This window comes from Rhea americana, unplaced genomic scaffold (assembly GCF_003343005.1).
Source record: "Rhea americana isolate MKP2758 unplaced genomic scaffold, rheAme1 scaffold_26, whole genome shotgun sequence".
Classification (NCBI taxonomy): domain Eukaryota; kingdom Metazoa; phylum Chordata; class Aves; order Rheiformes; family Rheidae; genus Rhea; species Rhea americana.
Window position 1 is genome coordinate 3607590 of NW_028186379.1, and position 27983 is coordinate 3635572.

A 27983-nucleotide genomic window follows, 5' to 3' on the forward strand; every position below is an offset into this window, starting at 1 on the left:
AATTTGTATCTGGAAAACTAATAGAACATGTGTGTCTAGCTCTTCCTTTAGACTTTTTTTTTTTTTTAATCTGCATCCGGAAGGCATTAAATCTCCTTTTAGGAGCCTCTCTGAGAAATTGTAAACTTTGTCAGCTACTTGCTACTTCTCTTCTACTTATTCTAGTGTTATGATTTCTGTTACTCTATACTTACTCTAGTGTTATGACTTCTGTTCCTCTCTGCTGTTTTTTTTTCCTTAATCAGATTTCACTTCATGTGTTTGAGTCAACTGAAGATTGTATTATATCTGCATCTTGCTGATATTTTATTGCATTTCTTAACCTTTTTCCATACTAGAATAATTTTTATTTATTTTTCTAATGTAAGTTTATCTGTTTTTTTTCTCTTATTTCTGTGTGAGCTTTCTACTTTACCCTTCCTTTTATTCACATTGAGGTCTTTTGCTCTATTTCTTATTTGCTCCAGAGCTAAGCGTGCTGAAATCTTAGAGTCCCCTCTTTTCCTCTGTGTTATCCAAATGATACTAGAAAGTTGGTCTTACACTTTTGGAGCTAAAAACAAGTTTGTTCTTTGTTTCTTGTTTACAAATGCGCACTTTGTTTCTTGCTAATATATTAGTTACATGGATTATCTCACCAAGTCTGTTAACTAAATCATATTCCAGATTTTTATTGACCTAATATGCTTTGGTTTTCATAAAGTTTGTATTATGCAAGCTTCCCTACGTGTTCAATTTTTCCTAGCACAGGTGCTTCCCTACTATAGAAATCTTGGTTTTATTTAAAGCTTTATATGCTTTTACAATCCAATTGACATATGGCAAATAAACTGAAGACAACTGCATGTCAAGACAGTGATACTGTCAGATTATTTATTTGCATTTTGGTGGTTAGTTTTAWGGATTGCTAGTGGCAATAAATCACTTTTTTATTTGGTTAGGGCTTCTTCCTTTTTTCTTATTTAATCTTCTCCTTTTTCTGGGTATCTGCTGTTTTTTTCCGTTTACTGTACTATGTTTTCTAATTTACAAATGTAGCATACCACTTATGGACTGCTACAAAAGGAATAGGAGAAAGACTTTGGATAATAGCACTTTTCTATTTCTAGAAATAGAAATCAGATAGACTGTGATAGTCCTCATTTCTTGATGGTTGGCTGTAGATCCAAAGTCTAGTTGACCATCATTTTGGCTCTTGCTTTTGTCAGCTAAAAATAAGGTGTGGTTAAAAAAAATAATGTGGAAGACAACAAAAATAACTACAGATTTGTATGTCTGATGTATCGTATGTTGTTTATGTTCTTAATTACTGATTMCACTCAGGTTGTTGCCTGTTGGGAAAGATCACCAACGTTTACAAGACAATTCTAGGGCCATTTAGGAACTCTTTTCACTTGAGCTCTGTCTGTGRAAGACGTCCGCTTGCGTGCGTGTTYTTGAGCTGCGCAGGATGTTTTGTTGGAACTTTCCAGTAACTACTGGTTTTCAGTTAAATGGAAAATTTCTCTATTAAGCAGAGGAGGGAGTTTACTGTGATTGGAGTATGATCAGGGCAAGGCGAGTGTTGAGAGGTGATATCTTTTTATTAGACTTCCAGAACGCCTAAAACAGAAGTTAGAGAAAATACTCAAATGGGAATTACGTAACATAACATTTTGTCTAATAAGCAATCRCATCTCTGTAAATTCTGTCTCTTGTGGAAGAAAAACATTAGTKTTCGAATAAAGATGGATAAATTTTCAATTTAAGATGTATGAAAACCTAGAAAGTTACTTTTATATACTATGTACTTTTAAATAWAATTGTATATACTGTCTTTCTCTCTCGGAGTCCAGTACTCTCTGACCAGGTTCCTTTAGATATGCCACGCGCACGGAGAGTGCAATGTTTAATATAAAAGTTTACTTTGAAGATATTGGATGTTACACTGGATTTTTGATTTAGCAGAGTGATACAGCAATATACTGAAATCACAATTCAACGTACGCTTGTACGGTTCAGTCACGACACAAACGTGACTCGCTCTGCCGGGCTCTGCAATGCGCTCACCGTCACGACGCCGGGCGTCCCCGGTCGCCGCGGAGGGATACGTGGGTTGGAGCCGGCTCCAGCCTGCTGCTCTCCTCAAAATTCGTTAGTTGTTGAGGTTTTAGACTCTCTGGGCTGAGCGACGTGTGCACTTCGCCCGTGCTGGTCTGGCTGTCTCGGAGAGACGGTCACGTTTTTTGGATCAGCTCGGGAAGAAATAGTTACTCCCAGTCTGTGGCTGCTCGCGGAGAGGAGCGGTCGGCCTCCGGCCCGCCCTGGGTCGAGGTAAAGGCAGCTGCCTGCGCCGCTCCGCGCTGCCTGGGCACCTCGCCTTGCCCGTCTCCTCTGAGCCTTCTCCCCTCGCAGCGCTCTTCGGTCGCTCGCTCTCTCTGGGCGTACGTAAATACAGTATATTAAAAATTCATTAAGCCTTTTCTYGCTTGTTGAAGTTCCCTGGGAGGTGGGAGATAATTCAGTTGCTTCCTTTGGRAAAGAAAAAAAAATCCCCAAATTCTTCTTTCCTTTTAAGAAAAATAAAATAAAACCAGGCTTGCGTGTCTTACAAGTATTTGCGCAGCTTCCTTCGTGGCGCAGCAGGCCGTTTCCTGGGTGTCCTGTCAGTGGCCGGGAGGTGCAGTTGCTGCAGTCGAGCTGTTGGAAGCGGGGACGGGAGRTGCTGGCGTGGGCTAAGCAGCACGGTAGAGCAGAGGAACTCCGTTCCCAAATCCCCGCGGTAGAAGAAGAAGCACCCCTCTGTATATATTTAGGCAGCAAAGTGACCCATCGCAAGGAAACTGGAGGCCTGGGGAATAAATGTAGCCTCTTTCGCTATTTTAATGGAAAATCTCAGCTATAGTAGGAAAGCCAGAGATTTTTTTTTGTTGCTGAATGGAGGCAAGGATTCGTTCTTTCTTATCCAGCGGTTCTCTCACGTGCACTTGGAAATACAGATTACCTAGTATAAAAAGATGAATACATTTTAGAAGAGTATTGCAGCTGCAGTGATAAGAATTTTCTTAGGGCGTGCATTTCAGTTTGGAGAAAAGAATCCATTCCCATTTGGGGCACTCTGCTGTATTAAGCAACCTAGAGTGATTATTTTCTAATATTTCTATCCCTGTACTTGAGAATATTTTTTTTCTGTGATTATATTATCAATTTCTCTTTATTTTTTTGTTACAGGAGCTAGAGTTAATGCCAAAGACAGCAAATGGTTGACACCTTTACACAGAGCAGTGGCATCTTGTAGCGAGGTATGAGGTTGTTTGGTTGGGGGTTGGGGGGGTTGTGACAGCTTCATGTTAAAATAAGACATACAAATACCTTCCAGTCCAGTTTTTACAAACTGAAACTACTCCAAATGTTTGTGATTGCAGCACACTTGCAACAGTTTGTTTAACTACATACAAAAGTCTAATTATGTAAGTATAGAACATATTGAGGGTATGTATCATATGTCTGAGTAGGAAGAAGCGGGGAAGATGCTAAATTTGCAGTTCTAAGCTTTGCTGTCTGCTCAAATGCCAATTCCCTAACAGTGAAGCTCCTACGTTCAGTGTTTTGAGGTCTATTACGCTTTACTTAAGGTAATCGAAAGAGTTCAGCATGGAGAAACTAGAGATGTGGTAGGGTTTAACATGGCTTTTGCAGCATAATCTTTGATTTTTTTCACTTCTTGTAGACTATTTTGACCCTTCAGGCATTGAAGAAAAAAACAATCCTATAAGGCCTGTAAGCATCTTTATTAAAGTGCACCATAAATAGTCTAATTACTTAATTACTCATTACTTAATAGTAATGAAAATAATTTTAAAAGTTAGAAATGAAATTGTAAAATAATGTTTTTTAAGGCAATCAGTATTGTAATTATAAGAATGTAGATGAATTTGTCATTGCTCCTGTATCACTGATGTCTTAATCAGAATTCTAAATGCCTGGAGAAGTTCAAAACAGAGAAATGCTGAGCTTGTTATGTGGAAGAGTTTATGTAAACAGTGTAGCTCTAAAATAAGGGTTTTTTTTAGAAATTCTGTGTACATTTGGGGAGGGATGAAAATGAATAGTTTGGTTTTGGCAGGCATTGAGCTTCAAGCATTCAATCCACAAACTCTATCTGAATAACCTTGTTTTAGTTTTTGTCTTTGAATTCTCTGGGCATATTGTATTATTTTTCCAGCAGCACTAGTAGCGAGTGTGGAGATTGTTTTCAAACATCTTTTTGAATAGCACAATCTCCAGGGTTGCTTTATTCCGAAATACCATTTGTTCTTTTTGAGGTATTTCAGGTTGCTCCCATGAGAGCTGACTGAAGCACCAAATTCTGCGTTCATCTGAGCCCTGGGACGGTGAAAGCTCATTGAAACAGTAAAGCTTGTAGAGAAGAGTGCTGCTGGCAAAATGCACTTAAATGATAACAACTTCAAGAAATGTATCCGTAGTCTTTTTATTTTTTTAATGTGGAATATTTTAAACAAAATACAAACCAAAGGCAATCAGAACATGTAGAACAATCAAGATATTTATCCTAAAAGCAGTGATAAGAGCTTCAATTTTCTGTTTCTAAATGTGGCAAGTCATTGGAGACCATATAGGGAGATAGAGAAATGGTTGATGTGAGTAGGTATTGTTTTGATGGTTACAGATATGCATTGTTTTAGGCCTTAGATGAAAAGAAATATAACAAAAGGACTCTTGATGATGGTTTCAGTGTAACATATCTGGACATACCCTTGAAGCAAAGATAGTCACAGTCATCCAATGTCCTTGTCTGATGCAGATAACTAGAATTACAGAGTTCACTCTCTTTTGTTCTGTATGTTTGTGTGCCTGATGTTTGTTACAAAAACAAAATAATAAACCTAAGCAGATTCACTAATTTTTTAAGTTCATTTAGTGCATGCACATAGAAGAATATAAGATAAATTATTTTCATATTAATACTACAAATGAAATGACAGCTCTTCTAAAATTTTCATGTTCTAATGATAGTTTTCCTATTTTTTTAAAAAAAGTTCAAAATACTAATTAGACGTTAAAGCATTAAATCTACTCAGTTTTCTCAGAGAATAGAAACTGTTACACTTTTCATTTGAATCACGAGTTAACGAGGGAACATTTTCACTTTTATATTTTTCTTTTTTGTTTCTGAAAGCAGAAGCGATTTATCAGTTTTTTATTATAGTTTCTTGCAATAAATGTAATTCGCTGTTATTCAACATTCTTCATGTGACTGAGAGTAATGCCTAGCTCTTGTACAGCACTGCAGTTTGAGATTTCCAATAGCTACTTGTGTGTTAAAAGTGCCAACAACTTATTTTTGTGCTCAATGTTTGAGTTGGAAGTCACACAGTAGTACTTCATGCTACTGTGACTCTCTAAATGTACATTTAATAAGTTATCCATGCCTTTTTGCTCTTTCTAGACTTCTGACGGTTTAAAAAAAGAACATGTCTGACAAATTGATGAAAATGCATTGTAAGCTTAAAGTGCCTCACTAATTCATAGCAGTGGAGGAAATCTCAAGGAGCTTCATGGAGCTATGTGAATTCAAAACAACTTGTCAGTCTGTTCAAGGAACTTAATACAAGACCTGTCAATGGTTGGTTCATTTGAATCCTGTAGGGAGGATATCAGTTGTTTCCTTGAGAACATCCCCAAGTCTGGATTTATGATAAACTGCAAGTCTCAAAACATGAGAATATGGGTTAAAAAAGTAAAAATTAGTTAAATTCTGATATACTGTACGTGGATTTAAGGCTTATGTAGTATTTCAAATCTTCCCTGAAGTAGCTTCTTGTTTTTGTAAATGTTTTCAGGATGCCGTTCAGGTGTTGTTAAAGCATTCAGCGGATGTCAATGCTCGTGATAAAAACTGGCAGACACCTCTACATATAGCAGCTGCAAATAAAGCTGTGAAATGTGCTGAAGCTTTGGTGCCTCTCCTAAGTAATGTAAACGTGTCTGATCGAGCAGGTAGAACGGCATTACATCATGCTGCCTTCAGTGGACATGTTGAGGTACGCGTTATTTTTCTTAGCTTGTTTCCTAGTCATCTTTCTGTCCACCACATTTCTAACGTTTGGTTTCTCAGTTAAAAATCATGTTGCCCTCCTCCCATCCACCCACCAAAGAAAACCAAACCTTTATTTCATATTTGAATTTTTCTTTTATATACATCCGTGTATAGTTTGATAGCAGAAATAAACATTATGGCATTTAGTTGAAAGGTTATTTCAGTGTTCACCTTTTTTGGCAGACATAATTGAGTAAGCTGGAGTTCAGACTAGTAAGAGATAAATTTAAAACAGATAAAGCAAGGTGTTTTTCTATTCAGTAGATAGTGAACTTATGGAATATATTGCCACGGAAATTGGAGGAAATACATACAATAAGCTATAATTCACTAGTTATCAAACCCCTGAAAAGTAAACCCTGAGAAACTGCCATTCCCATTGAAATTACATATAAATATATATATGTATAATTGGAGACAAATTGGCAGTAGGCTTACTTTTCCTCATTACTTTTAGTACATCCCTTAGTAAAAACCAGATGAGCTCAAATATTCCACAGGTTTGCCATATTCTAACTTAGAAATATTTTAGTTGACTTAGAGTTTTGTATTTATTAGTCACTTTGTTACTGCTACCAATGTGGACAGCTAATTTATTTAAATATACAGAATATTCAAAATCAGAGTAAATGTGTTTTCAAAGAATTTAAATATGTGTTTTCTCCTGTGTGATTTTCTTTGCATTATGAATAGAGGATTGTTCTTCTTTCCTTTTTACTCAGATGGTCAGCTTATTGTTGTCTAGAGGGGCCAATATTAATGCATTTGACAAGAAAGACAGACGAGCTATACATTGGGCAGCCTATATGGGTATGTACATATTTGCAGTTGATTATTACTGTGATAGTGAAAAAAATCACCTAATGCTTATTGGTTTTATGCTTTTCTAAGGAAGATATTATATTATAAGTATTGAGGTTATCTGTGTGTCTGCCAGAAAACTATTAGTGGAGTTACTTGAGATTGCCTTGTTGATGTGTTTTTGTGCTGGTAAAATCAATGTGTTAGTTTAATTGAAAAACACAAGGCAAAGAATTTTATTCTTTAAAAAGAAAAAACATGTTCCTAACTCAGCAGAAGTCTAATTGTAGCTGAAAACTTTTGCAATAAGGCTGAATAACTCCTGGGAGAGCTGAGTGAAGAGAAAGCAGGCAATTAATACAAAGAACACCTCAATAAGAAGATAGTTATGTCAATCTAGGAGATTGTACTTTAAAGGAAAGATGTTTACATTCTAAAACTTCAGATTCTTGCCTTACTGTTTGTATTCAGGAGCTAAGAGTTGTTTTTCTCACAATATTGATCGATGCACTGGCAATACCGTCAAAATAATGTATGTACTTAGATGCTTTGTATGTCAAACTCTCATTATATTAAGTAGTGGGAATTGTTTTCCTCAGCTTAGCTGTACTAAACAATAATCTTTGTATCCCAAGCCTCACTGAGAATAGAAACAGAGCCCTGAAGGTGAATCACAGAAAAAGCAATTAAGAGATCTAGTTGGGCACTGACAAAGACTTCCTTGCTTTGGCTAATAATCCATTTTGTTTTTAAGTAATTCACATGCAGCTGTTGGTTGCATTTATCATTGCAGAAGGTGTTGTGCCTGTTCAGAAGCCAAAAAACTTTTCATAATGCCTCTTTTAACTTTGACATCTGTGTACTTACAAGATACTCTGTATTACCATAAAATACTATTAATTCCTAGAGCATGGCACAGTTGTCTCTATTCTTAAAAATCCTTCCTCTTTTGGTCTAAGTGTACAGAGTTAGTGGTAGTGGCCTGATCTCTATACAGCAGCAGGGTATGTGGCTTCAGAAAATGTCTAAAAATGCACTTCCACATGTGCAACAGGAATTATAATCAGCAGTGAGCAAATAAATTTCAATACCAATTTCAGGGTAAAAAAGCAGTTGAGACATTTCCATTGTCTAGGTGATTATTCAGAACTGCAGCTTCCTGCTCCGTGGTTTTATCTATCCAAGGAGAGAAGAGTAGAAACAGTAACATCAGGATTGTGTGAGGCTGCATGCCTGGGTATTTCTTCTAAGACAAAATATGGAACAAAAACCTGACTGTAATTTGTTTTTCCTGCTATCTTTTGAGGATTTACCTTTACTTTGCTTCTAACATCCTAAATGTAAAACTCTGTGGAAAATGCATAGCTGTAGGCTTAAGATACCATCTTATGGAAATGCATTGAGGAAAAGAACATGGTCCTATTCTTTACAGCAACTTCTCTGTACAGATGATCTAAAGAAGTGAATGTTTTGTCGAAGTTTTCATAATAGAGAAGTACTTTTTGGAAGCAAAAGCCTTTAACTATAACTTAAAAGGGAACACCTTGAATTTCTGACAAACATTAACTTAATGCATGAGGCAAATAATTTCAATACTGAAACTTCCTGAGTAAAACAAACTAAYTTTACTGTATCTGGTATCAAACGAAAAGATTAATAGTCTATTAACTCAAGGAATACTTGGATTCCTTACATTGACCTTAAGCATTGAAAAACAATTTCTGTACTAACTTTAGCGATATTATTCTTAAGTTATGATTATTTCAAACAGAGGTTGGAAAAGAAGAAAAATATATTCTTACTCATTGTTATTACTAGCTTCTGAATTTACATTTTTCCCCAGAAAGGATGAAATAAGACTGTGTATGTGTCCTTGGTTTTAACCAGCTAAGTTCTAGGATAACTTTGCCACTGAGGTCTGATCTTAGACAAAAAGTTCCTAAATATGTGATATTGTATTAGTGTTCATTATAAATTAGTTGCTTATTAATAGACATAATACTTTTTAATGTATGTGTGTGGTGGGGGATATCTTTTTCTTAAAAATAGACATAAGGATTGCTAATTAAACAAATTTCTTACATACAATTCAAAAAGTGGTGACATTGAGTCTTGTAACTGCAATGTTTCCCAGTCTTGCCATGAAACAACACATGGAAGCAATAATTTAAACGGGAAGATATGATTTTAATCTTACTTACTGAGCAATACTTAAATGAAAGAGCAGCAGCATATGTATATTAACTTCTCTTATTTAAATATTGTTTCATCAAAATCCTGACCCTAAATTTCAGTGGGCTGCTAATAAGTTGTTCATTGTATGAAATATGCTTTGGTCTGAGACCTGAGAATTCTGGCCTTTACAAACACAAAGATATGTATTTGCAAAATTAGACTTGTTTGGTAGGTCTTAATGGTTGTAAAAGTGATCTGCTCACAAATCTGAATTCATGCAAAAGTAGGATTACTAACTGTTGTCTTTGCAGAAGTCTGTGTTTCAGGCTGCATTAGTCTTATGTCCATGAAAATACAAATCTGAAATCATCCAATAGCAATACAAAATAAGGCAATGTAATTGACCTATGAAATGCAAAAAAGAACAGGACCCTGTTGGGCTTCCTTCAGAAGAAAAGACTTGAATATGCCAGTGACTTGTGAACTGATTGTTGCGACATTAATATTTGAATTTATTGTTTGAAGCTGTATGGTACTGCACTTCAAATACTGATACCAGTTGAACTGAGAAGTTGATGACCAGCCTTTGTTCAACATTCTTTGCAATATTCTGGATTAGTATTTTGTAATCTACTTTACATATGTGAAGCGATTCCCGTGTCAGGCCATCCAACTACCTGACTTAAGTGGATTGTTGGGAAAATTATGTTGAATGAAGCCCAGTGCACGAGATGACAGATCTGACGAGTGTCACCAAGGGGACAGATACATTGTGCTCACTCAGATGGAAAAACAAATGTCTTTTATTTTTTGGTTAAACTGCATTATTTCTTTCAGTTTTAGGATGTGCTATTTTGTAGGCTATTAACAGGAAACTCTCTTAATGAACAGACTTCGAGTGGGAAAACATAATCTGTCTGATGACAGTTATCTTAAATATACTTGCAGACAATAGAGTAGAAAAAACTTTTTAAAATGCATGAAATAAAAGAGAAAAAAAGTGTGGCATACTCTTACAATTTAAAGCCATTTTACGCTGCTCTATTTCTTTGAAGACAACTTTAAAGCATTTCCACTGTAGAAAAATTACCACAGAAGAAGAAAGAAGTTACGCTATTAGTCACTCCACTATAAATAACTTTATAGGATTATGTCCATTGTTTCCCTTCCTTCCTGCTTTTCACCCAGCTCCATTGCTGTCTGGCTGTAATGCCACAACTAAAATGGACTTTTATTCCTGGGTTTGTTAGCATAGCCCTCAGTTCTGTTTCGGAGTGTCTCCCGAGTGCTCCCTGTCTGAAGTATCTTGCTCTTCTGTTTGAGTGTCTTCCACTGATTGCTGCTTGCGTTTTAAGTGCAGGTCAGGGATTTTTGGTTTTTTCCTTCATTTTTAAAGTTTTTTGCAAATGTTCTGTTAAAAATCTCTTTTACTGCTTTCAATATCTTTTGCGCTTTCACCTCTCATGTAGAGCTTGTTTTCATTCTGTTTCCTGTTATATTTGGGTCACAAGATGAATAATCTTGTTTAAAATTCTCTTTCTCTCCTACAATAGTAAAGTAATTGAGAAGTGAAATATTGCAGCACTTCACACTGCACAGATCAGCTCGATATGTTTCTGATCTATATAGCTGTGTGAAGGGACGTTATGTATTTTGGGGGACATGCAGAATGGAACATGTATCATGTTGTCTGAATGGTTATTAAAACAGCTTTGTCTATATTGCTTTGTGCCGAGTGGATAGTTTCTGTTTGGGCTTTTGCCAGTTTTTAATCGCAGAAAAAGCAAAGTCTTACACTTTTATAAACCTCTTAAGTATATTATATCAAATTTAGCCTTCAGTTATGTTTGGCTGGATACGCATAAGTATTCAGTGTGCTCCCACCACTTTAAGTAGGATAGAGTGTCACTTGAAAGGTAAAACAAAACATCCCATGTCCCTCGGTATGACTCAATTGCAAAGGTAAAGCATAAAATCTGTCATGGTCTAATTAAGTTCAGTGTGTTTCTTTATTCTGTCATTCTGTCTTTGGTCGTGATTATCTGTGTGGCATAAGCTCTGGTGTTTTCAGTGACTGATTTGGCAGTGTTAAATTGAAAACTGAGAAAGAATGAAAATTTTTTCTAAATTTTCTTTATTTTCCAAAAAAAAGTTTTTTCCTCATAGTGCACACAGTTACAAATGCCTGAAAGCTGCTGCTGGCCGTGCAGGCTTGGTCCGAGGGAAAGCTGGGCTGTGCCTTGCAAGAGCAGCGTGGTGTTAGGTGCCCTAAAGCAGTCCCAAAGCTGGGTGGGAGACTGACTGTCCCCTTGTCCCAGGTGGGTTCTCTGCCCTCCCTTCCCTTTTCCTTCTTTTCATGTGGATCTTCCTCTAACTCATTCCCTGGGCCCCCACTTTGGATATTTTTGACTCTTATGCTCCCAGTGACTTTGGAAAATAGTTAACACTTTCAAAAGGCTAAGATTCCTGAAAGGCCTAAGTCAGTCTTTAAAATAGAGCTTTGGTTCCTGTATGATTTAGATTAACATTTTAAAAGTTTTGCAAATAAAGGAAATTGGTCATTTGGGTGGACATACTTTTATTTAGAAGCATAATATTTTCTTGTTTTCACATTGGACTGTGAAATTTCTTCAAAGTTTATGCTGAAGGCCTGAAAAAACTGAATGAGATTTTCACAATTGAGATGAAGGGGGAAGGCTGAAAGTCAAATTCTTTTGCAAATTGTTAACAGAAAATTGCAGTAAAAGTTTAATAATTGCAAAGCTATGTCACATCAGCAGTTCTCAAATCTCAAAAAATCCTTCGGTGTGACCAGAAGATAAGATTTTTATTCTCTTTTAATGAACTAAATTATTTTTGCAATATAAAGACTAAGGTTATTTGGGTCCTTTTTCTGTGTGGTAATGCTCTCTTCTGGAGACTTAGTTCGTGGAAAAGATTAGGAAACATACAATTCTTTATTTTCCACGTTGAGTTCTAATGAATAATGACTGTTGTTCATGTTTTAATAATTGTAGAGTGGTTAAGTTTGTAAATTTGTTCCAGTTAATCTAAGATGCAGCTTCACATCTCTGTCTTTATTGTTTTAGGTCACATTGAAGTTGTGAAACTACTTGTGGCCCATGGAGCTGAAGTAACATGCAAAGACAAGAAATCGTATACACCCTTGCATGCTGCAGCATCTAGTGGGATGATCAGTGTAGTCAAATATCTTCTAGATCTTGGAGTTGATGTAAGGAAGAATGAAACCAAGGAGTATATATGTTTTTTTTTAATGTGATTATTAGTATTAATTAGTATAGCGCAGTGTTTATTTATGATTTTTTTTAATAATAGTATAGTGAAAATATTTCTGGGGATCTTCATTCATATCCTTAATTTGGGTTATAAAACTTAATTCCCCAAAGTAACTTGAGAGTTTTGCAGATTTTTATTTGGAAATAAATTTGTGTTTAGTAGTTTCTTTGTTCATTTGTGATGATTTCACTCATAATGCATTGAATTAAAGCTCAGGAAATAGGAATTCCGTTTTCAGCTTTGCCATACACATCCTTTTTGACCTACAGGAAGTTAAACTCTTTTGCCTTAGTTCTTTGTAAAATATAGATGTTACTAACTTTCCTACATCATATGAATTTTGGGAAACAGTACAGATTGTAGGAAAAAATAATTTTATAGTAAGGAAAGCAATATTAATATTGTCATGCAAAATAAATTAAAACTCTGTATGGTACTTATATGTAGAAAGTATGGTAACAGAAAACTTTGAAACTGCATAGGCAGTGTCGTGTGCATCACATTTTAGGCTTACACAATCTGAGCAGTGCTGCTGTAGTTGTACCTGGAGAAGTATGCTTCACATCTGGAGATCAGAATTCAGTATCATGTTGTGTGCAAAAATCCTTCCCCAAATGAGGAAATACGTACTTCAGAGATTGAAGATCTGATTTAGAGATCAAGTCTAGTATTTTGCAACTTGGATACGTGAACAGTGGCACCTATGTTTTAATTCATGAGCTAAGTGTATGAGATACACTTTAGAAGCAGTTTATATTTTAAATTTCTGTTAAACTCAGAAGAACCTGCAGATCCTCAATATCATTGAAAAGTCGGACTGCATTTTTTTATATATGCTACATTTAGACTAAGAGTTCTAGATTTAAATGCCTAAAGCTTATTTTTGGAGACCTAGCCCTTTGATTTTTTTTTTTTTTTTTTTTTTTTTTAATGGAAACATGTAAATGCTATTGAGAAATGAGTGTTCTTAGGTTTTTGGGCTGTAGTGTCTGTACAGATTGCCAGTGTTGACTTTTTTTTTTAACATGCATGTGTGAAGTTGCATACTGCCTGCAGGAAAGTAGTGTGGAGACAACTGGAGTGGATTGAGTCAGCTGTAAAGCATTCATATACTTTTCTATGCATATCTCATATATTTGATGAAGCTAGCTGTCTAATCTTCATAGGATCTCTGTAATCAAAGGAGAAAGTCTTAGCTGGCAGGCTTTTCCACATGGGAGTTCATCTATTTTGTCCTTTGGAGAATGAGGAATCCAGAATTCCTCATGTACGTATGAGGAGGAAGTGAAGGATCTCGGCACCAGAAAATGGATCCACTCATCCCAAGGGAAGGAAAACAGTAGTTTTAGTGGAAACCTTAGTGATGAATGTGGAACAGAGTATAGGTCCTGATTTAGGAAATACAGAGGGATAGATTTAATCCTTGGAATCCCTGGCATAAGGAAGGATGATACACGTGGTGAGCTGGAGAAGACGTTCAGCGCCAAATCCTTTGGCATGGTATAAAGACACTAATGGCATGTAGCAAAAAAGAGAATATGGAATGTAGAAGGAAGAATTTTTAGTTCCTAGCTTGAGAGAACCCTTGTGTGGTTAGAAAAAAAGATGAGAAAAGTGAGAATGAGACCTGAAAAGGATCTCTAAAAATGGAATAGAGAAGGAGACTTAAGCAGAGGGATGGAAGAATAGAAGGAATGTATAGTTGGTCCACAGAACCCACAAAGGGCATAATTCTCTACTATGACTTTGTACTACCTGCTCAGATATAGGAAGTAATGTACTTGCCACAACATCACAGTATTCTAAAGTCTTTGAGGGCTTAGGGATTAGATATGTGAAGCCAACTGCATAGATGCCAAAACTTTTCATTTCCACATTTAAAAAGTGTACCTTCTCACAACCAGGGAGCGAAGTACCGCATAAAGATAAATTAAGCTCATTACTTTTATTCTCCCAGATTAAAAAAAACCTCTTATGTAATATTTAATCAAAAAAATTCATCCAGAACTTGTATTTAATTTCTGATTTTGAAGTGTCCTGGAACAAATTCTATCTCATAACACTTTTTTTTTTCCTGGTGATAATTAAATGCTGCAGTAACACAGATATTCTTTAGCTAACTAATCTTATGTTTTTTTTCTGACAGATGAATGAACCAAATGCCTATGGAAATACTCCCCTACACGTAGCTTGCTACAATGGGCAAGATGTTGTAGTGAATGAACTCATAGACTGCGGTGCTAATGTAAATCAAATGAATGAGAAAGGTTTTACACCTTTGCACTTTGCTGCTGCATCAACACATGGAGCGTTGTGTTTAGAACTTTTGGTCTGCAATGGAGCAGATGTAAATATGAAGGTAGGTGGATCCAAAGCCATCTATTCACTCTTAAAGATGTAATACATTGTTATCAGAGATAATTTTTCAAAATAGTTGTTACAGTAATATTTAGAAGTTCCTTCTGAGATTGCAGAGTCCTTCTGTGAAAGGTTATATAGTGAAAGTAAGACAGTATGTTGCTTCAAGGAACAGTCTAAATCTGAAATGCCTCAAAGGGATGTAGTAGGTAGCCCAAAAGAGTAGAAAGGACAGACAAAAATAGTATACTGTCTGTCTTCACTGTGTTTAAATTTTTTAAGTCTGTATCATCTTGTCTTTCTAATCTATTCATCTTGGTAACAGAAAATTTTATGGAAGCATGCAAAAGAACATGTTTTTCTCTTATAAATGAGCAGCGTAAAAGAAATCATACATATATCTCTGAAATATCTTTGAACAGGTTGATTTCTGAACAACTGAGGACCTGGTAACATAAGATTCTAAAATCTAATAGATAGGAGGGAAGAGTAAAACAGCTGGATTTTGATTTTTCTCTAGTAAAACTTGGTGAGCAGAGTGTGCGTGCTTGTTAACATCTCTACTTGGTCACAACTGTTTTGCTGCATTATGTTCCCTAGAATCCAGTCCTGGTGTAGACAGAACTTCTAATCCATATAAGTGTAAATCCAAACTATAGCATAAATAAATACTGTATTATCTTTTTGTGTGTGTAAATAAGGTCTTGAAACATGGGAGAGATGTGAAATCTCTGTTACGAAGTTAATTTTTGCTCTAGTAATGAACCCTTCAACTATGTTCAGAAATACTCAGTGTCAGTATCTGGTGTCTTGACAGGTATCAGGCTGAGAGAAGTAGGTTTGTGAAATGAAAAGTACAGGTTCCTCTTGCAACATATCTAGTTGTTTCTCATATGTGGTAGGAAGAAAAATATCTATTTTGGGGGAGAGTTAGAGTTTTTTTCTTTATGTCTGTGCCAATAGAGCTATTTCTTAATTTCAGCACAGAATGAGAGATGAGTATAGCTAAAATTTCCATTAAAAATCATGTTTTGTGGCTCACTTTTTGTGGCTTTACACTGACTAATCTGACTAATTATAAAATGCAACTATATACTTATTATTTGTACAAAATCTGTAGCCCATTGAAAATTTGGGAGTAATTTTAAAATGTTGAAATATACAGATTGTGTTTGTAATGCATGCTACATACACAGATGAAAAAAAAAAAAGCAAAAATACTAACAAGCAAAGAATGACTTTTCCCCTGTGGCCCTGGGTTGCAAGCTCCTGAGGGTTCTTTACTTTGTACATTACTCACTGCTGCTGCATGCTTGAATCTTTCTGATGTAGAAGAAAACAGTGGGAAGGAGTTCGCTTTAGAAAGATGTCTAGCAAGTAATAGCGGTGGGGGGCCTTCTGGATATTCATTCTCATGTATAACTTAACTGAAGGTTAGGAATGAAAATGAAAAATATTGACCATTCTGTCAGTATAATAAACATGTTAAAGAGTACTATAAACTTTAGACCTGAACTTAAAATAAGAATAGTTTATTATATGTATGTTACACATTGTTTGATATACACTGTAGGTATTGACTAAATATAGTCAATTATGGCAATAAATAACCTCTGAAATTCTGCAAGGAATGACTAATATTTTTATAGTTTGACGGGTGATGTTCCTGAATATTCTGAGGTTTATAGTGTGGATGAACTTCCAGAGGTGACACACCATGCATTGACATCAGGGAGATAACGTTGCCTGCCTTCCCTCTTAATTTTAAATTTTTAGAGCCAAAGCATAGACTGAAATTTGACTGTTTCCCAAATTAAAAATCAGACAGTTTAATATGGATTAACCAAGGTCTTCTCCTAACTTTATTCTGAGACAGCAGAATCATTTTTGATGAAGCTTGACAGTGATAAGGCTTGGAAATCCAGCCTGAAAGCATTCCACAGCTGAGAATTTCAGGTGAAATCTCTTAAGAGCTTGGTAGAGATTTAGCTACTGAATATTTAGGCTTCATAAAGAAATGTTATAGAATCATAGAATCGGTAAGGTTGGAAGGGACCTCTGGAGATCATCTAGTCCAACCCCCCCTGCTCAAGCAGGGGCACCTACAGCATGTTAGACAGGGTTGCATCCAGGCGGGCTTTGAAGATCTCCAGAGAAGGAGACTCCACAACCTCTCTGGGCAACCTGTGCCAGTGCTCTGTCACTCTCACAGGGAAGAAATTCCCCCTCACATGCAGGTGGAATGTCCTGTGGTTCAGTTTTTGCCCATTGCCTCTTGTCTTGTCGCGTGGGACAACTGAAAGGAGTCTGGTCCCATCCTCTTTACACTCTCCCTTAAAGTATTTGTAGACATTGATAAGATCCCCCCTCAGCCTTCTCTTCCCCAGGCTGAAGAGGCCCAGCTCTCGCAGCCGTTCCTCATGGGGCAGATGCTCCAGCCCTCTGATCAGCTTTGTAGCTCTACGCTGGACTCTCTCCAGTAGCTCTATGTCTCTCCTGTACTGGGGAGCCCAGAACTGGACACAGGACTCGAGATGAGGCCTCCCCAGGGCTGAGCAGAGGGGCAGGATCACCTCCCTCAACCTGCTGGCAACACTCTTCCTAATACACCCCAGGAGACCATTGGCCTTCTTGGCCACAAGGGCACATTGCTGGCTCATGGTCAACTTGTCATCCACCAGCACTCACAGGTCCTTCTCTGCAGAGCTGTTCTCCAGAAGGTCAGCCCCCAGCTGACTGGTGCGTAGGGTTATTTTTCCCTAGCTGCAGGACTCTGCACTTGCCCTTGTTGAAGCTTATGAGGTTCCTCTCCACCCAACTCTCCAGCCTGTCCAGGTCTCTCTGAATGGCAGCACAGCCCTCAGGTGTATCAGCCACTCCTCCCAGCGTGGTATCATCGGCAAACTTGCTGAGGAGGCACTCTGTAATACTTTTGATACTTAGTAACTCATTTTAATTACAGGTAGCCTATACTTAAGGCTGTTAATTCTTTCCACTGTAAACATCTTTTTTCCACTGTAAAAGACATTTACAGTGGAAAGAATTAGCAGCCTTAAGTACAGGCTACCTGTAATGAAAATGTGTTGAGTTACTAAGTATCAAAAGTATTAATTGCAAAATTAAAAAAGTAATGTTATGTAGGGAGAAAGAACTACAACTTGAAATCAGAACTTGTTCCTTGTATAGACACAAGCATATGTCTCTATTGTAATTTAGGTGATGGGCATTTCTCTATGTTTACAGTGGTATAACTGAGATGAGAATTAAGGCCTGAAGATGTGAATAACTGATTTTGTATATGTAAACTTACCACCTCCATTTTTGAAATCATTTCCAAGTCAGCCTCTGCTCATCTAAAAGGCCTACAAAGAAAAACCTTGAGTGGGGAAAGTAATTCATAACAGAATAGGAAAGTGAAATGAGTTTAGAATCTTTTGCATAGCTAGTGATTTGTAGCATTCAAATGGATGTTTCTCTTTCAGAGTCGTCTTTACCAAAGTATTTACTGAAACCAGGTCATACTCAGTTTTCAAGTACTGAGGCCAAAGTTCATGTTCAAAGCAGTTCTGAAAATTGTCATAAAACCAGTTAATTACAGTATTTATTTGTTCATCAAAACTGTATTGCTTGTGTGATCTGATTCAATAGTTCTGTCCCAAGTGCAGCTATTTCTGTGTTTTTAGAGGTAGCATAGTGGGTTGTAATCTTGGTGCAGGCTAGAGAATACTGTCAGAGCTCTCTGCTGTGGATGACCTAGTCGGGTCTTCTTGATGACAGGTAGAAGGTAAGTGCTTGAGCCTGTCTGTGGTTTTGGCCTCATCTCGAGAAGAGAATGTGTAACAGAAGATAGCAGAACAGTATCAACAGATAGTTGAACTTAGGAAAGCGCTTTTATTGTTCTCATACTTGTTATTATAGCTTTGTCAGAATTCATACAGTACTGTAGACCAGTAAATTCTGTTAAGTACTGGTTATTAGTGCAGCACCCTTTCTCACTATTCAGGTTTTCCATGCATAGAAGAACACATTGAAATGCATGTGTAATGGGACATTCCTTGGTGCTTGAAAATTAAGTGACCTGAATCAAAAAAGTATTTTGCTTCCATTTGCGACATTGGAACAATAGAATTGTTGCTGGGGGAGTACTGTGGCAAGATACAGCTGCAGTTCCCCTGACCCTAAGTAAAACTCAGCAAATTAAGTATGATTTGTATCTGTGGATGTTTTCCCTAGTGACAGAGGGGATCTAAATTAGTTTTTTTCCTGCTACCACACTTAGTGAGAGTTTCAGTGAATACAACAAATGTAATCATTAGCCCATAGCTGTTTGATTTGACTCTGATCTTATTTAAGATCAGGCAGATGTAGTTCACTTCATGTTTAGATGGAATACCTTGAATGCAGAAAAAAAGGAAATAGAAGCAAAAGTCTTGAAGAGACCTCCTTGATTATGCTGTCCAACCTTCTGCTTCCTCAGCAAACAGTGTCACAAATGTTTTGTTCCAATAGATTGATCCCATTTTTTTCATTGTTCAAGAAACTCTGACTTTTGGTTCTGTATATCCTTCCCTAATGGCAATGGCTAAGAAAGGAATTCTAAATGCAATTATTTACCTAGTATTTCAACTTAAGCATGGAAGTTATCACTGGCATAAATACAGAACAGGTGAAAAATTAAATATGTTGATAGACAATTCCATGTTGTGCTATTTCTGGGTTGCAAAGGAACTTGAGACTATTACTGTGGGGAGAGATACAGTGGATAATCAACTCTATTGTCTCAGAAATCTATATTGCATATTTTCTTAAGGAAATTTGAGCAGAGTGAATCAGCAAATCTGTTGTTATTGACTGTACTCTTGTTTTTCTTTTACAGTTGGAAAATGACGATGTTGCTTATTTTACTATCCTGTGCAATGTTTTACTCAAATTTCTTTGAGGGTTCTCTCTCRCCACCACACTAAGTTTCTAATACTTAGGTTATTCTTAATGTCTTTGTGATATACACTATTAATGTATTCAGTGATACTTGTATCTACTTTTTTCTGCTTCGTATTCTTCGTCTTTATCAGCTTCCTTTGTTTGAGGTATAGATTTAGCACCTCTATACCAGTGAGATTGCAGGTTTCGTCATCTGAGCCCTTAAATTCTTCTCTCTTGTTGCCTCTATTAATTTATTTCCTTACTATCTCAAAGTTTTCCTTTTTGAAATCCAGAACATTAGTTACAAAGTCAAGTTTTTGGTCATTCCCTCAAAGTAAGTTATTTTTATACAACTATTTTCTTTGGATTAATTGTTTCTTTAACTTAAAGAAAGAGAAAGGTGAGAGAAGCAGACACTAGGTATATAAAGACTATTTTAAAGAAAGAAAATAATTGGACATGGAGAGTATTAATGATTGGGAAAAAACAGTGGAATTATATTGCAGGCAGAAAGCTGAAAGACGTTAGAAGAAAATTCTTTCTATAAGACAGATAGTATAGAGGTTGTTTGGGAATTTATGTCATTTGCAATTTGTGTTTATTCAACCTATTTTTTAACGGCCTCCAGTGACAGAGGCTCTTGAAGTAAATCTGATTGTCTAATTTCTCAAGTGTATCTCAACCCTTTTCTATGTTTTTTTTGCGGCTGTTATGGATACCTGGGCCTGTATTTTGATCTATTAACTGTTGAGGACATCTGCTAGCTAAAAGATCTGGAGATAACTAGACTATTGTTATGAAGTATTTTATTTCTTCAGTCTAAACCTGAGAAGTCAATATTTCCATAATTGCGTTATTCTAGGTAGAAGTTGCTGCTCCCTGCAATGCTGTAACAAAAAATTGCACATTCAGGTCTGTCAAAAACAGTCTATGGCAGGTTCTCAGCACCATACCCATAGGAGCTCTGGTGTTCTTTTCCAAAAAGACAAAGTAAAGAGGAAAAGACAGCTTTGCACGTGACAGCAATCCATGGCATTTCAGTACATATATTCATAACATACATTTCCCCTACCATCTTTCTTTATTTTTTTTTTTTAACTTTGACTTTCCTGGACTATTCATACCCCTCAAAGTCAATGTTTAAATTAAAGGATGCGGCATGCATGTGCATCTGAGAATACTTTTTATTTTCTGAGTGTCATGTTTGTGGTTTTTTGTGTGCATTTGTAAGAACTCTTTTCTGCGATAAAGCTTTTCCATTACCTGTGATAAACTATATAACAAAATTTCATCCTAAAAATCATAGGAAAAACTGATTTTATAAGTGTGTTTGGATTGTGCTATTAAAAATTGAAATTTCTTCATGCATTTCTGATGGCCTACTTGGAGGGTTTCTTTTCTGGGTGAATGACTAAGTGCACATTAGATATGTGTGTCAAATGTATAGTACCCATTACGGTTGAATAGGTCTACCTTAGGATTATTTGTGGTTTATGACAAATTACTCGTAAGTGTCACTTTAAAGAAATTCCAGTGAAACACATGAGATTTTTAATGTGTTGTCTTCTAATATAACTTGTAAATCTCTACAGTAAATACAGCTGTTTTATTTTAAGAAAAATCATTTAAAGGATCTTCATTGTTTTGTTTTGGACTAGGGGGAGAGAGTTGGTCATAAGCTTGTTGCTAAAGTTGCTTGCTGTCATCATCCTCTTGAGAGTAGCTATCGTAAAGGCATAATTCTGAGTGAACATGTATCATTGAGCTGTCACCCACAGCTGGAAGAGCGATTAAGAGCAGCAAGATAGTTCTTTTGAAAAGCTTGCCATATCATACTGACTTGTCATTGCCAGCATCCTTCTTGCAGAACTGCATAGGAAGAATTTAAAGGAGAGGGTAAAAGGAGGAGAAAACAGTAAAAGGCTTCCCCCTGCCCCAGTTCTGATAGATGACTATTAACGGCCATAAGTAAATTTTTTTTCTGTCTTTTCCAGAGTAAAGATGGGAAGACACCTTTGCACATGACAGCAATCCATGGTAGATTTTCAAGATCTCAGACCATCATTCAAAACGGTAAGAAGGGAGAGGGAATAGTTGTCATCAGCTTTCTAACACTACAAGTAGTTTTCTCTTCTTGTGTTGATACCAACATACTGAGGGGGAGGGTTGATTTGTTTTGTTTTTTCATATCTGATGTCCAGTACTTCAGTTAATGGTGGAGTCTGATATACCTCTCTAGAAAATTTGATAAATTACATTAAAGAATGTTTGTTTTTTTAGAATGGAGAGGAAAGAGTATTCATTTTTCTTCGGTAACCCATATTGCAGAATGTTTGTCCCATATGAGTTCATAAGAAAATGCTTCTCTGTTTTGCTAGCTGTTAGTGCTAAATACTACTTAAAACATTATAGATTTAAAAGCCAAACTAGTCATTCATGGGCAATTGTTAATATTACTTAAATCATTGGTGTCATTTTTCTAATAAAAGCATATATGCCAATGTATATTCTCACTTAGCAATTACTTTTTATTATAGGAGCAGAAATAGACTGTGAAGATAAGAATGGAAATACTCCTTTGCACATAGCAGCTAGATATGGCCATGAGCTATTAATCAACACACTGATTACAAGTGGTGCTGACACTGCAAAGTAGGTAACATTTACTGGCACAAATGCAAGTTGAGAGAATTTAGAAATGTATTTATTAGGTTAACAAGATTGGTATAACTTTTTCCATATTTTCTTCAGCTTGAAATGGCGAATGCTTTATGTATTATCCTATGCTACACTTTTAAGTAACTATATAGTACATTAGAATTTGTACAAAAAGAAAGATAATTGCCTTTCCTTTAGAATAATATATTTGAAATAAAAGCTTTTGATCTACTAGCTCTGAATTAATGCACCCTGTCTAGTTTGTAAGAAAGCTTTTAACATGTGAAGAGTTTTCCTAAGGCTAATTATTCTAATTAGGCAGTTTAGTGAACCCACTATGCACGTGCACTTTGGCATACAATCTTGTTTGTTTTATTTTTATTGTAATGAAGCTGTGATACCTGATTATGGTGTATCTTAGGCGGGGTATACATGGGATGTTTCCTCTCCATTTGGCAGCATTAAGTGGATTTTCAGACTGCTGCAGAAAGCTGCTTTCATCAGGTAGGATACTATTTAAAGTCTTACTTTTGCTTTATACTTTGTTTACTCCCTAGAGGAGCTTTTAATTAAGTTTTAATTTAGTAACATGTAGAAATCTTTGGACTTTTCTAGTAGCCTGGGGACAGCGCTCATTACCTTAATGGACTCTCCATAGTTAAAGTGAATGCACACTTACACAGGGGTGATTTTTTGCCAAAAAACGTCACCCAAATTGAAACAATGTGTCTATATATGTATATTTTTTTAATATTAAGTGTTTTGCTTGTACATTTTAAGGTGCCCAAAGGGGAGGAATGTCTGGCTGAGACCATAATGTAATTTCAAAGAGAAAGACTTTAACATTCTTAATATGACCTTCCAACATCCTCCCTTTCCCTTGCAAGATGCCCTGACTGTAGTATTGATTGGTCTGTTTCTATAGTGTACAACCTGATAGCTCTGAAGACTCTCCATTGCTGCATTAAGAAGTGTTTCATTTGTGCTCTGTTGTTAATGAAGTAACCCAAACTGCACTGTATTTTCATCGTTCAATTTGTTCCTCTACATAGAGGGAGGTTCTTAAGGTTATTACCTTATTATCTGTCTAATCCTGTATTCGCTTTAAGAGCGATCTTACAAAACTTAGGGAGAGCACAAGGGAATTTTTTCAGGATAGAAATGGAACAATCATTTTTTTGAGAAGTTTCTTTCTAACCTCATAATTTTTTTTATGCTTTAAGGCATAATGTTTTTCTAAGTAGGCCTTATTGCCTACTGCATCTTGATGCTTTCATTATTTGTATGGTGCCTTTGGAACTTTTCAAAGTTTTTGGCTTCTGTGACACCTATAGAAATCTGCTGCATTCAACAGATTAATTTTGTGCTGTGAGTTTGAATAGAACAAAATTTAAAAGCCGCGTACCTTATTTATTGCGTTGATTGCTTTGTTATGCACTGTCCTGTCTCTTGTGTTTATTGACTCAGTGTTTACTGATCATATTGCTGAACTTGGAGAATTCTGTCTTGACCCAAAATAATTTGGAGGCAAGGGCATGAAATAGTGTCAGGGAAGAAGTTTCATTTACTTAAAACATTTCACAAGGAGCATGAACTCAGTATGTGCTGTTTTCCTTAAGATGAAAGCAGTTCCAGTTGCTCTAATTTATAACTACTTTTGTCTGCATGGAATTCATGCTAAGCTTTATGGGGGAAGTTAGAATAGGAATCAGTCTTGTCATTTTTCTGTAGCTAAAATACCCAGAGGAGAGGATTTGCGTGCTTGTTTTGCTTTTTAGACACTTAACTTGCTCTGTTGTGTCTTTGAATACAGGTACAGGTTTAGTCTCATATAGGGAGCAGAGAGCAGGAATGTGTGTATGCTAACTGGTGTAAAAATATGTAAGAAATTCCCTCAGTTCGGAAGAGGGAAGGGGGAATTGTCCTGAATGTGTGTTTCGGTTTGGCTGAGAAAGAGTTTTTCATTTGATTGCATTGACTTTACCTTTCTGTAAATACAACTTCATTTTCTTTAGATATCTATCTTTTATCAACAAAGGTAAGGTTGACCAGTTAGACTATTAATTAGTTTCCAGTTATTTAGGTATTAGTGTATGGTTTTAAGGATAGTCTTTTTAGCGGGAATGTCAGAGCAAAATTAAGGCTTCTATGGTAACTTTGGCTATGGAGCTCAATACTCTCAAGTATTTGGCTTCAATATTTATGATTTCAAATTTGAATTTTAATAGTTTATACATTTTAGGGGAGGGAAAACCAATTATATTCTCTAGAGGATTCCCCTTTAAGTAGTTGCTGTTTACAGCCTTCATTCCAGCTTAACAAAGTTCTTTGCCTGGGACTAGAGAGCTAAACTGAAGGATGAAATTTCAGTGGCTTCTAGATTTATTAATGTTGTCACCCCTGTTTTTATTAAAAAAAAAAAAAAAAAAAGGCAGCTCTACAGAATACCAAATGATAAAGTGAACAATACTGGCTTATTCTTAAATTGTCTTACTGCTGTCATATGATTTACATTCAGTGCTTAATTATATTGAAATATTAGCAGCTAAATAGAATAAGGAAAAAGCATTAATAATAGCCTTTTGCTTTAGTGCTACTAATCATGTTTTGCCTCATCCCTTTCAGTTTTAATTGAATATCTGTTTTCCAGAATATTACAAATAGCAAGCATTTGTTTTGAGCAAAATTGGTTATCAATGCGTCAGTGCTTTCTTATAAGTAACTGTTAGGTTTACCTGAGCGCACTTTTTGTGAAAGGATGAGTTACATAGTGATTCTATATCATAATACTTGGTTTGTAGGTTTTGACATAGACACACCAGATGACTTTGGCAGGACTTGTCTTCACGCAGCTGCAGCTGGAGGGTATGTAGCATTCATGCTTTCATTGTTAGTGTTTTTTGAATTGCTGATCATTATTGGGATTTTTTGTTTTTATTTTCCTCTCTATGGTTCTCCTGCCCTCTCCCTTTGGAATTTATATAAACATGAACATAATTTCAAGATGGATTCTAGCTAAGAGAAAAAAAAAATAGGGGGGGGGAAAAGCAAAATGAAGTGTTTGTCTTAAATAATTATGGGAGTGCAGTGTGCTGATATCATCAACCTTATCTTAGGTTTATTATTGGGATTGAACTGGTTTTTATTCTAATTTCCCATGGATGATACTGTAATATTTAGAATTTACAGAATTCAAATATGACGTGTCCTTGCAGGATCACTGTGGGACATGTCGGGAAGAATAACAGCTTTGGCAAATATGTTTCTACAAAAAAAATCAAACTAATTAAAATATCGTAATTAAATTCTAGAGTTTGATAGATAAAATGGTCAATACTACTTGCTCATCACTCGATTTGTGATCCATATTAATGTATTGTGGGATTTTTATAGTGACTACTCCAAATTGCCTGGAAAAAACAGGCAATAGTTCTCATGATACAATTTGTGGGGTAGAAGGTCTCTAGGATACTGATATTTTCATTTTTCAGTTTCAAATTTATTTAAGTAATACTCTAAGTGGTTTTTCTAAGTCAAAAGACAGTTGATATATACATTCTTGTTACAAATACCTGAAGTTAAAATACTATCTTTTCATATAAAAATCATAATTTGCCACGTATTTCCTCACTCATCTTCAATTTAGGAAAATTATTAAGATTTTGTTTAAATAATAAACAGTATTTTACATCTATTAAAATGATCTATTGCATTGAAAATGAATTACATTAGATAATAAAAATATTTATATGGAAATATTTCTTTGGCCTTAAATTATACACATTAAAAACTTACTTCTGGGCAAAAAATCTTGTGACTTGCAGTTTTGTCTTTTGTTAATTGAAAATTCTATTAAGCTAGGTTAATGTTCTTGAGCTTTATGCATGCCATTTGCTAGCTATTCTGTTATGTAGACTTGAAATAATTTGCTCTTTACTGTTTTGCTCCTACAATTTTGCAATCTATTTTTATATGGATTTTTATACGTAGAATACATTTATTGAAATTTTCCTATGATAGTTTGGTTGATTAAAAATACCATATGAGAGGTATACTCTAGAAGTTCTGGTGTTTGGAAAGGCCGCTATGAAGGAAATACAGTATGCAATCACAAGCCATATTGCATTAACTTCATAGGAATTTGGAGTGCCTAAACCTTCTGCTCAATACTGGTGCGGATTTCAACAAAAAGGACAGATTTGGGAGGTAAGACTTGCTCTTGATTTGTGTTTTGTTAAGGGCTGTTAGAATATTACGTAATGTATTATACAGCATATTGATGCTATGTGAACCGGTCTGTATATTCCAGTATGTATGTTTTTAGAGATGATGTCCCTAATAAATTCTTAGAGATGCTACAGCCAACTATGCTGAAGCATATGTTATCAAAAGGTAAAAACATATTTTGTTTATTGTCTTTTGCTAAGTAGGTTTTAGTCTTGTTTCTAATGATTGCTACATACTCTACTAACTTTTTAAAGTCTTTTCTACTTATAACCTAGATCTAACAAGTCTAAACTGCTCTCATCCAAGGTCATTAGCAATGTCTTCCAAATAACCTACCAGTCAAAACTATAAATCTGTTGCTATTTCTGAGGCTTTTTGTTAAAATATACTTGATTTTATAAAAACTGCTTCACCTTTTTCCTCTCATTACATCCGTCCCTTTGTTTCTTTCCTTCCTTGTTCATACTCTGAACTCTGTCAGAATGACAGTAATTTCTATTTTTAGTATCAGAGTATTTAAGTTTGGAAGGCATGATCAGTACTCGTGCAAAATTTCACATTGCATCATGGAAAATATGATTTTCCTTCATGTGAGTGGCAGGAGTAGGACTTGAAGAGAATGTTATGGATATAAGTTTTATCTTGCTTTAAGTTCCACTTCTATTTCTCTTCAACTTTTCCCATTGACAGTTTTTTTTTCTTTTGTATTTTTTAACTTGTTCTATACAGCAGTTATTTTGGAGGAAGGGAAAAGGATTAAAATAGTTAAAAATGAGAGAGAAATTGAAAAAAATAATTTTAAGGGAGAGGGAAGAGGTAGAACATTTAGAAATGCCTTACTGCTGCTTCTACACTGAGATATTTATAGAAATAATCTATCTTTTAAAACAATAAAAAAAGGAATTCTTAGTCATCTTAGTGCTTTGGAAATTTTATCCAAACTGGTTTATTTTGAAAATTGTTTATGTATTTCAGTCTGGAATAAAATTCCTCTGAGCTAATTCATCAGTATCAATATTTGATGGTTTTGTTGTAAGAAAACAAAGTATATTAAAAAAAAAATTCTCTGACAATGCTTATGATATACTAGTATAATAATAACTTAAAAATACTTATTTGTTTTGAACTTGATAAAATGCTGATGTCTTTGCAGTAAAGCATCTGCTCGTTAACAGTTGTGTTTGGTTTTCACCTTGTTTAGTTGCTATATATTTTTTTTAGCTAACAGGTGTAAGATTTGTTTATATTTTTCAGTGACTTGAAATTATTTGAATAGCTAAAAACAATGTTTCTAATGTAAACTGTGTTTTCCCCTGTATGTTTACACAAGAAAATTTGTATAAAACTTCCATAGCTCAAATTATGTGCATAGAGCAGCTGGCAAATTCGTTCCCCAGATGTTGTTCTGCATTATTAAATGGCCCCTAGAAAATAATCTTAAATA

At 35.6% G+C, this 27983-nt stretch overlaps 1 protein-coding gene across 1 annotated transcript in view; it reads left to right on the plus strand.

The window, feature by feature from the left end:
* Nucleotides 1-27983, plus strand: part of ANKRD28 (ankyrin repeat domain 28) — an 83810-nt gene that overhangs the window by 32823 nt on the left and 23004 nt on the right. The window contains exons 4-13 of the mRNA XM_085307517.1: nt 3211-3281; nt 5844-6044; nt 6823-6910; nt 12166-12308; nt 14520-14732; nt 21649-21727; nt 22192-22306; nt 22734-22816; nt 25114-25177; nt 26450-26518. Of these exons, the coding sequence (XP_085163643.1) occupies nt 3211-3281; nt 5844-6044; nt 6823-6910; nt 12166-12308; nt 14520-14732; nt 21649-21727; nt 22192-22306; nt 22734-22816; nt 25114-25177; nt 26450-26518 (1126 nt within the window). The remainder of the gene's footprint in view (nt 1-3210; nt 3282-5843; nt 6045-6822; nt 6911-12165; nt 12309-14519; nt 14733-21648; nt 21728-22191; nt 22307-22733; nt 22817-25113; nt 25178-26449; nt 26519-27983) is intronic.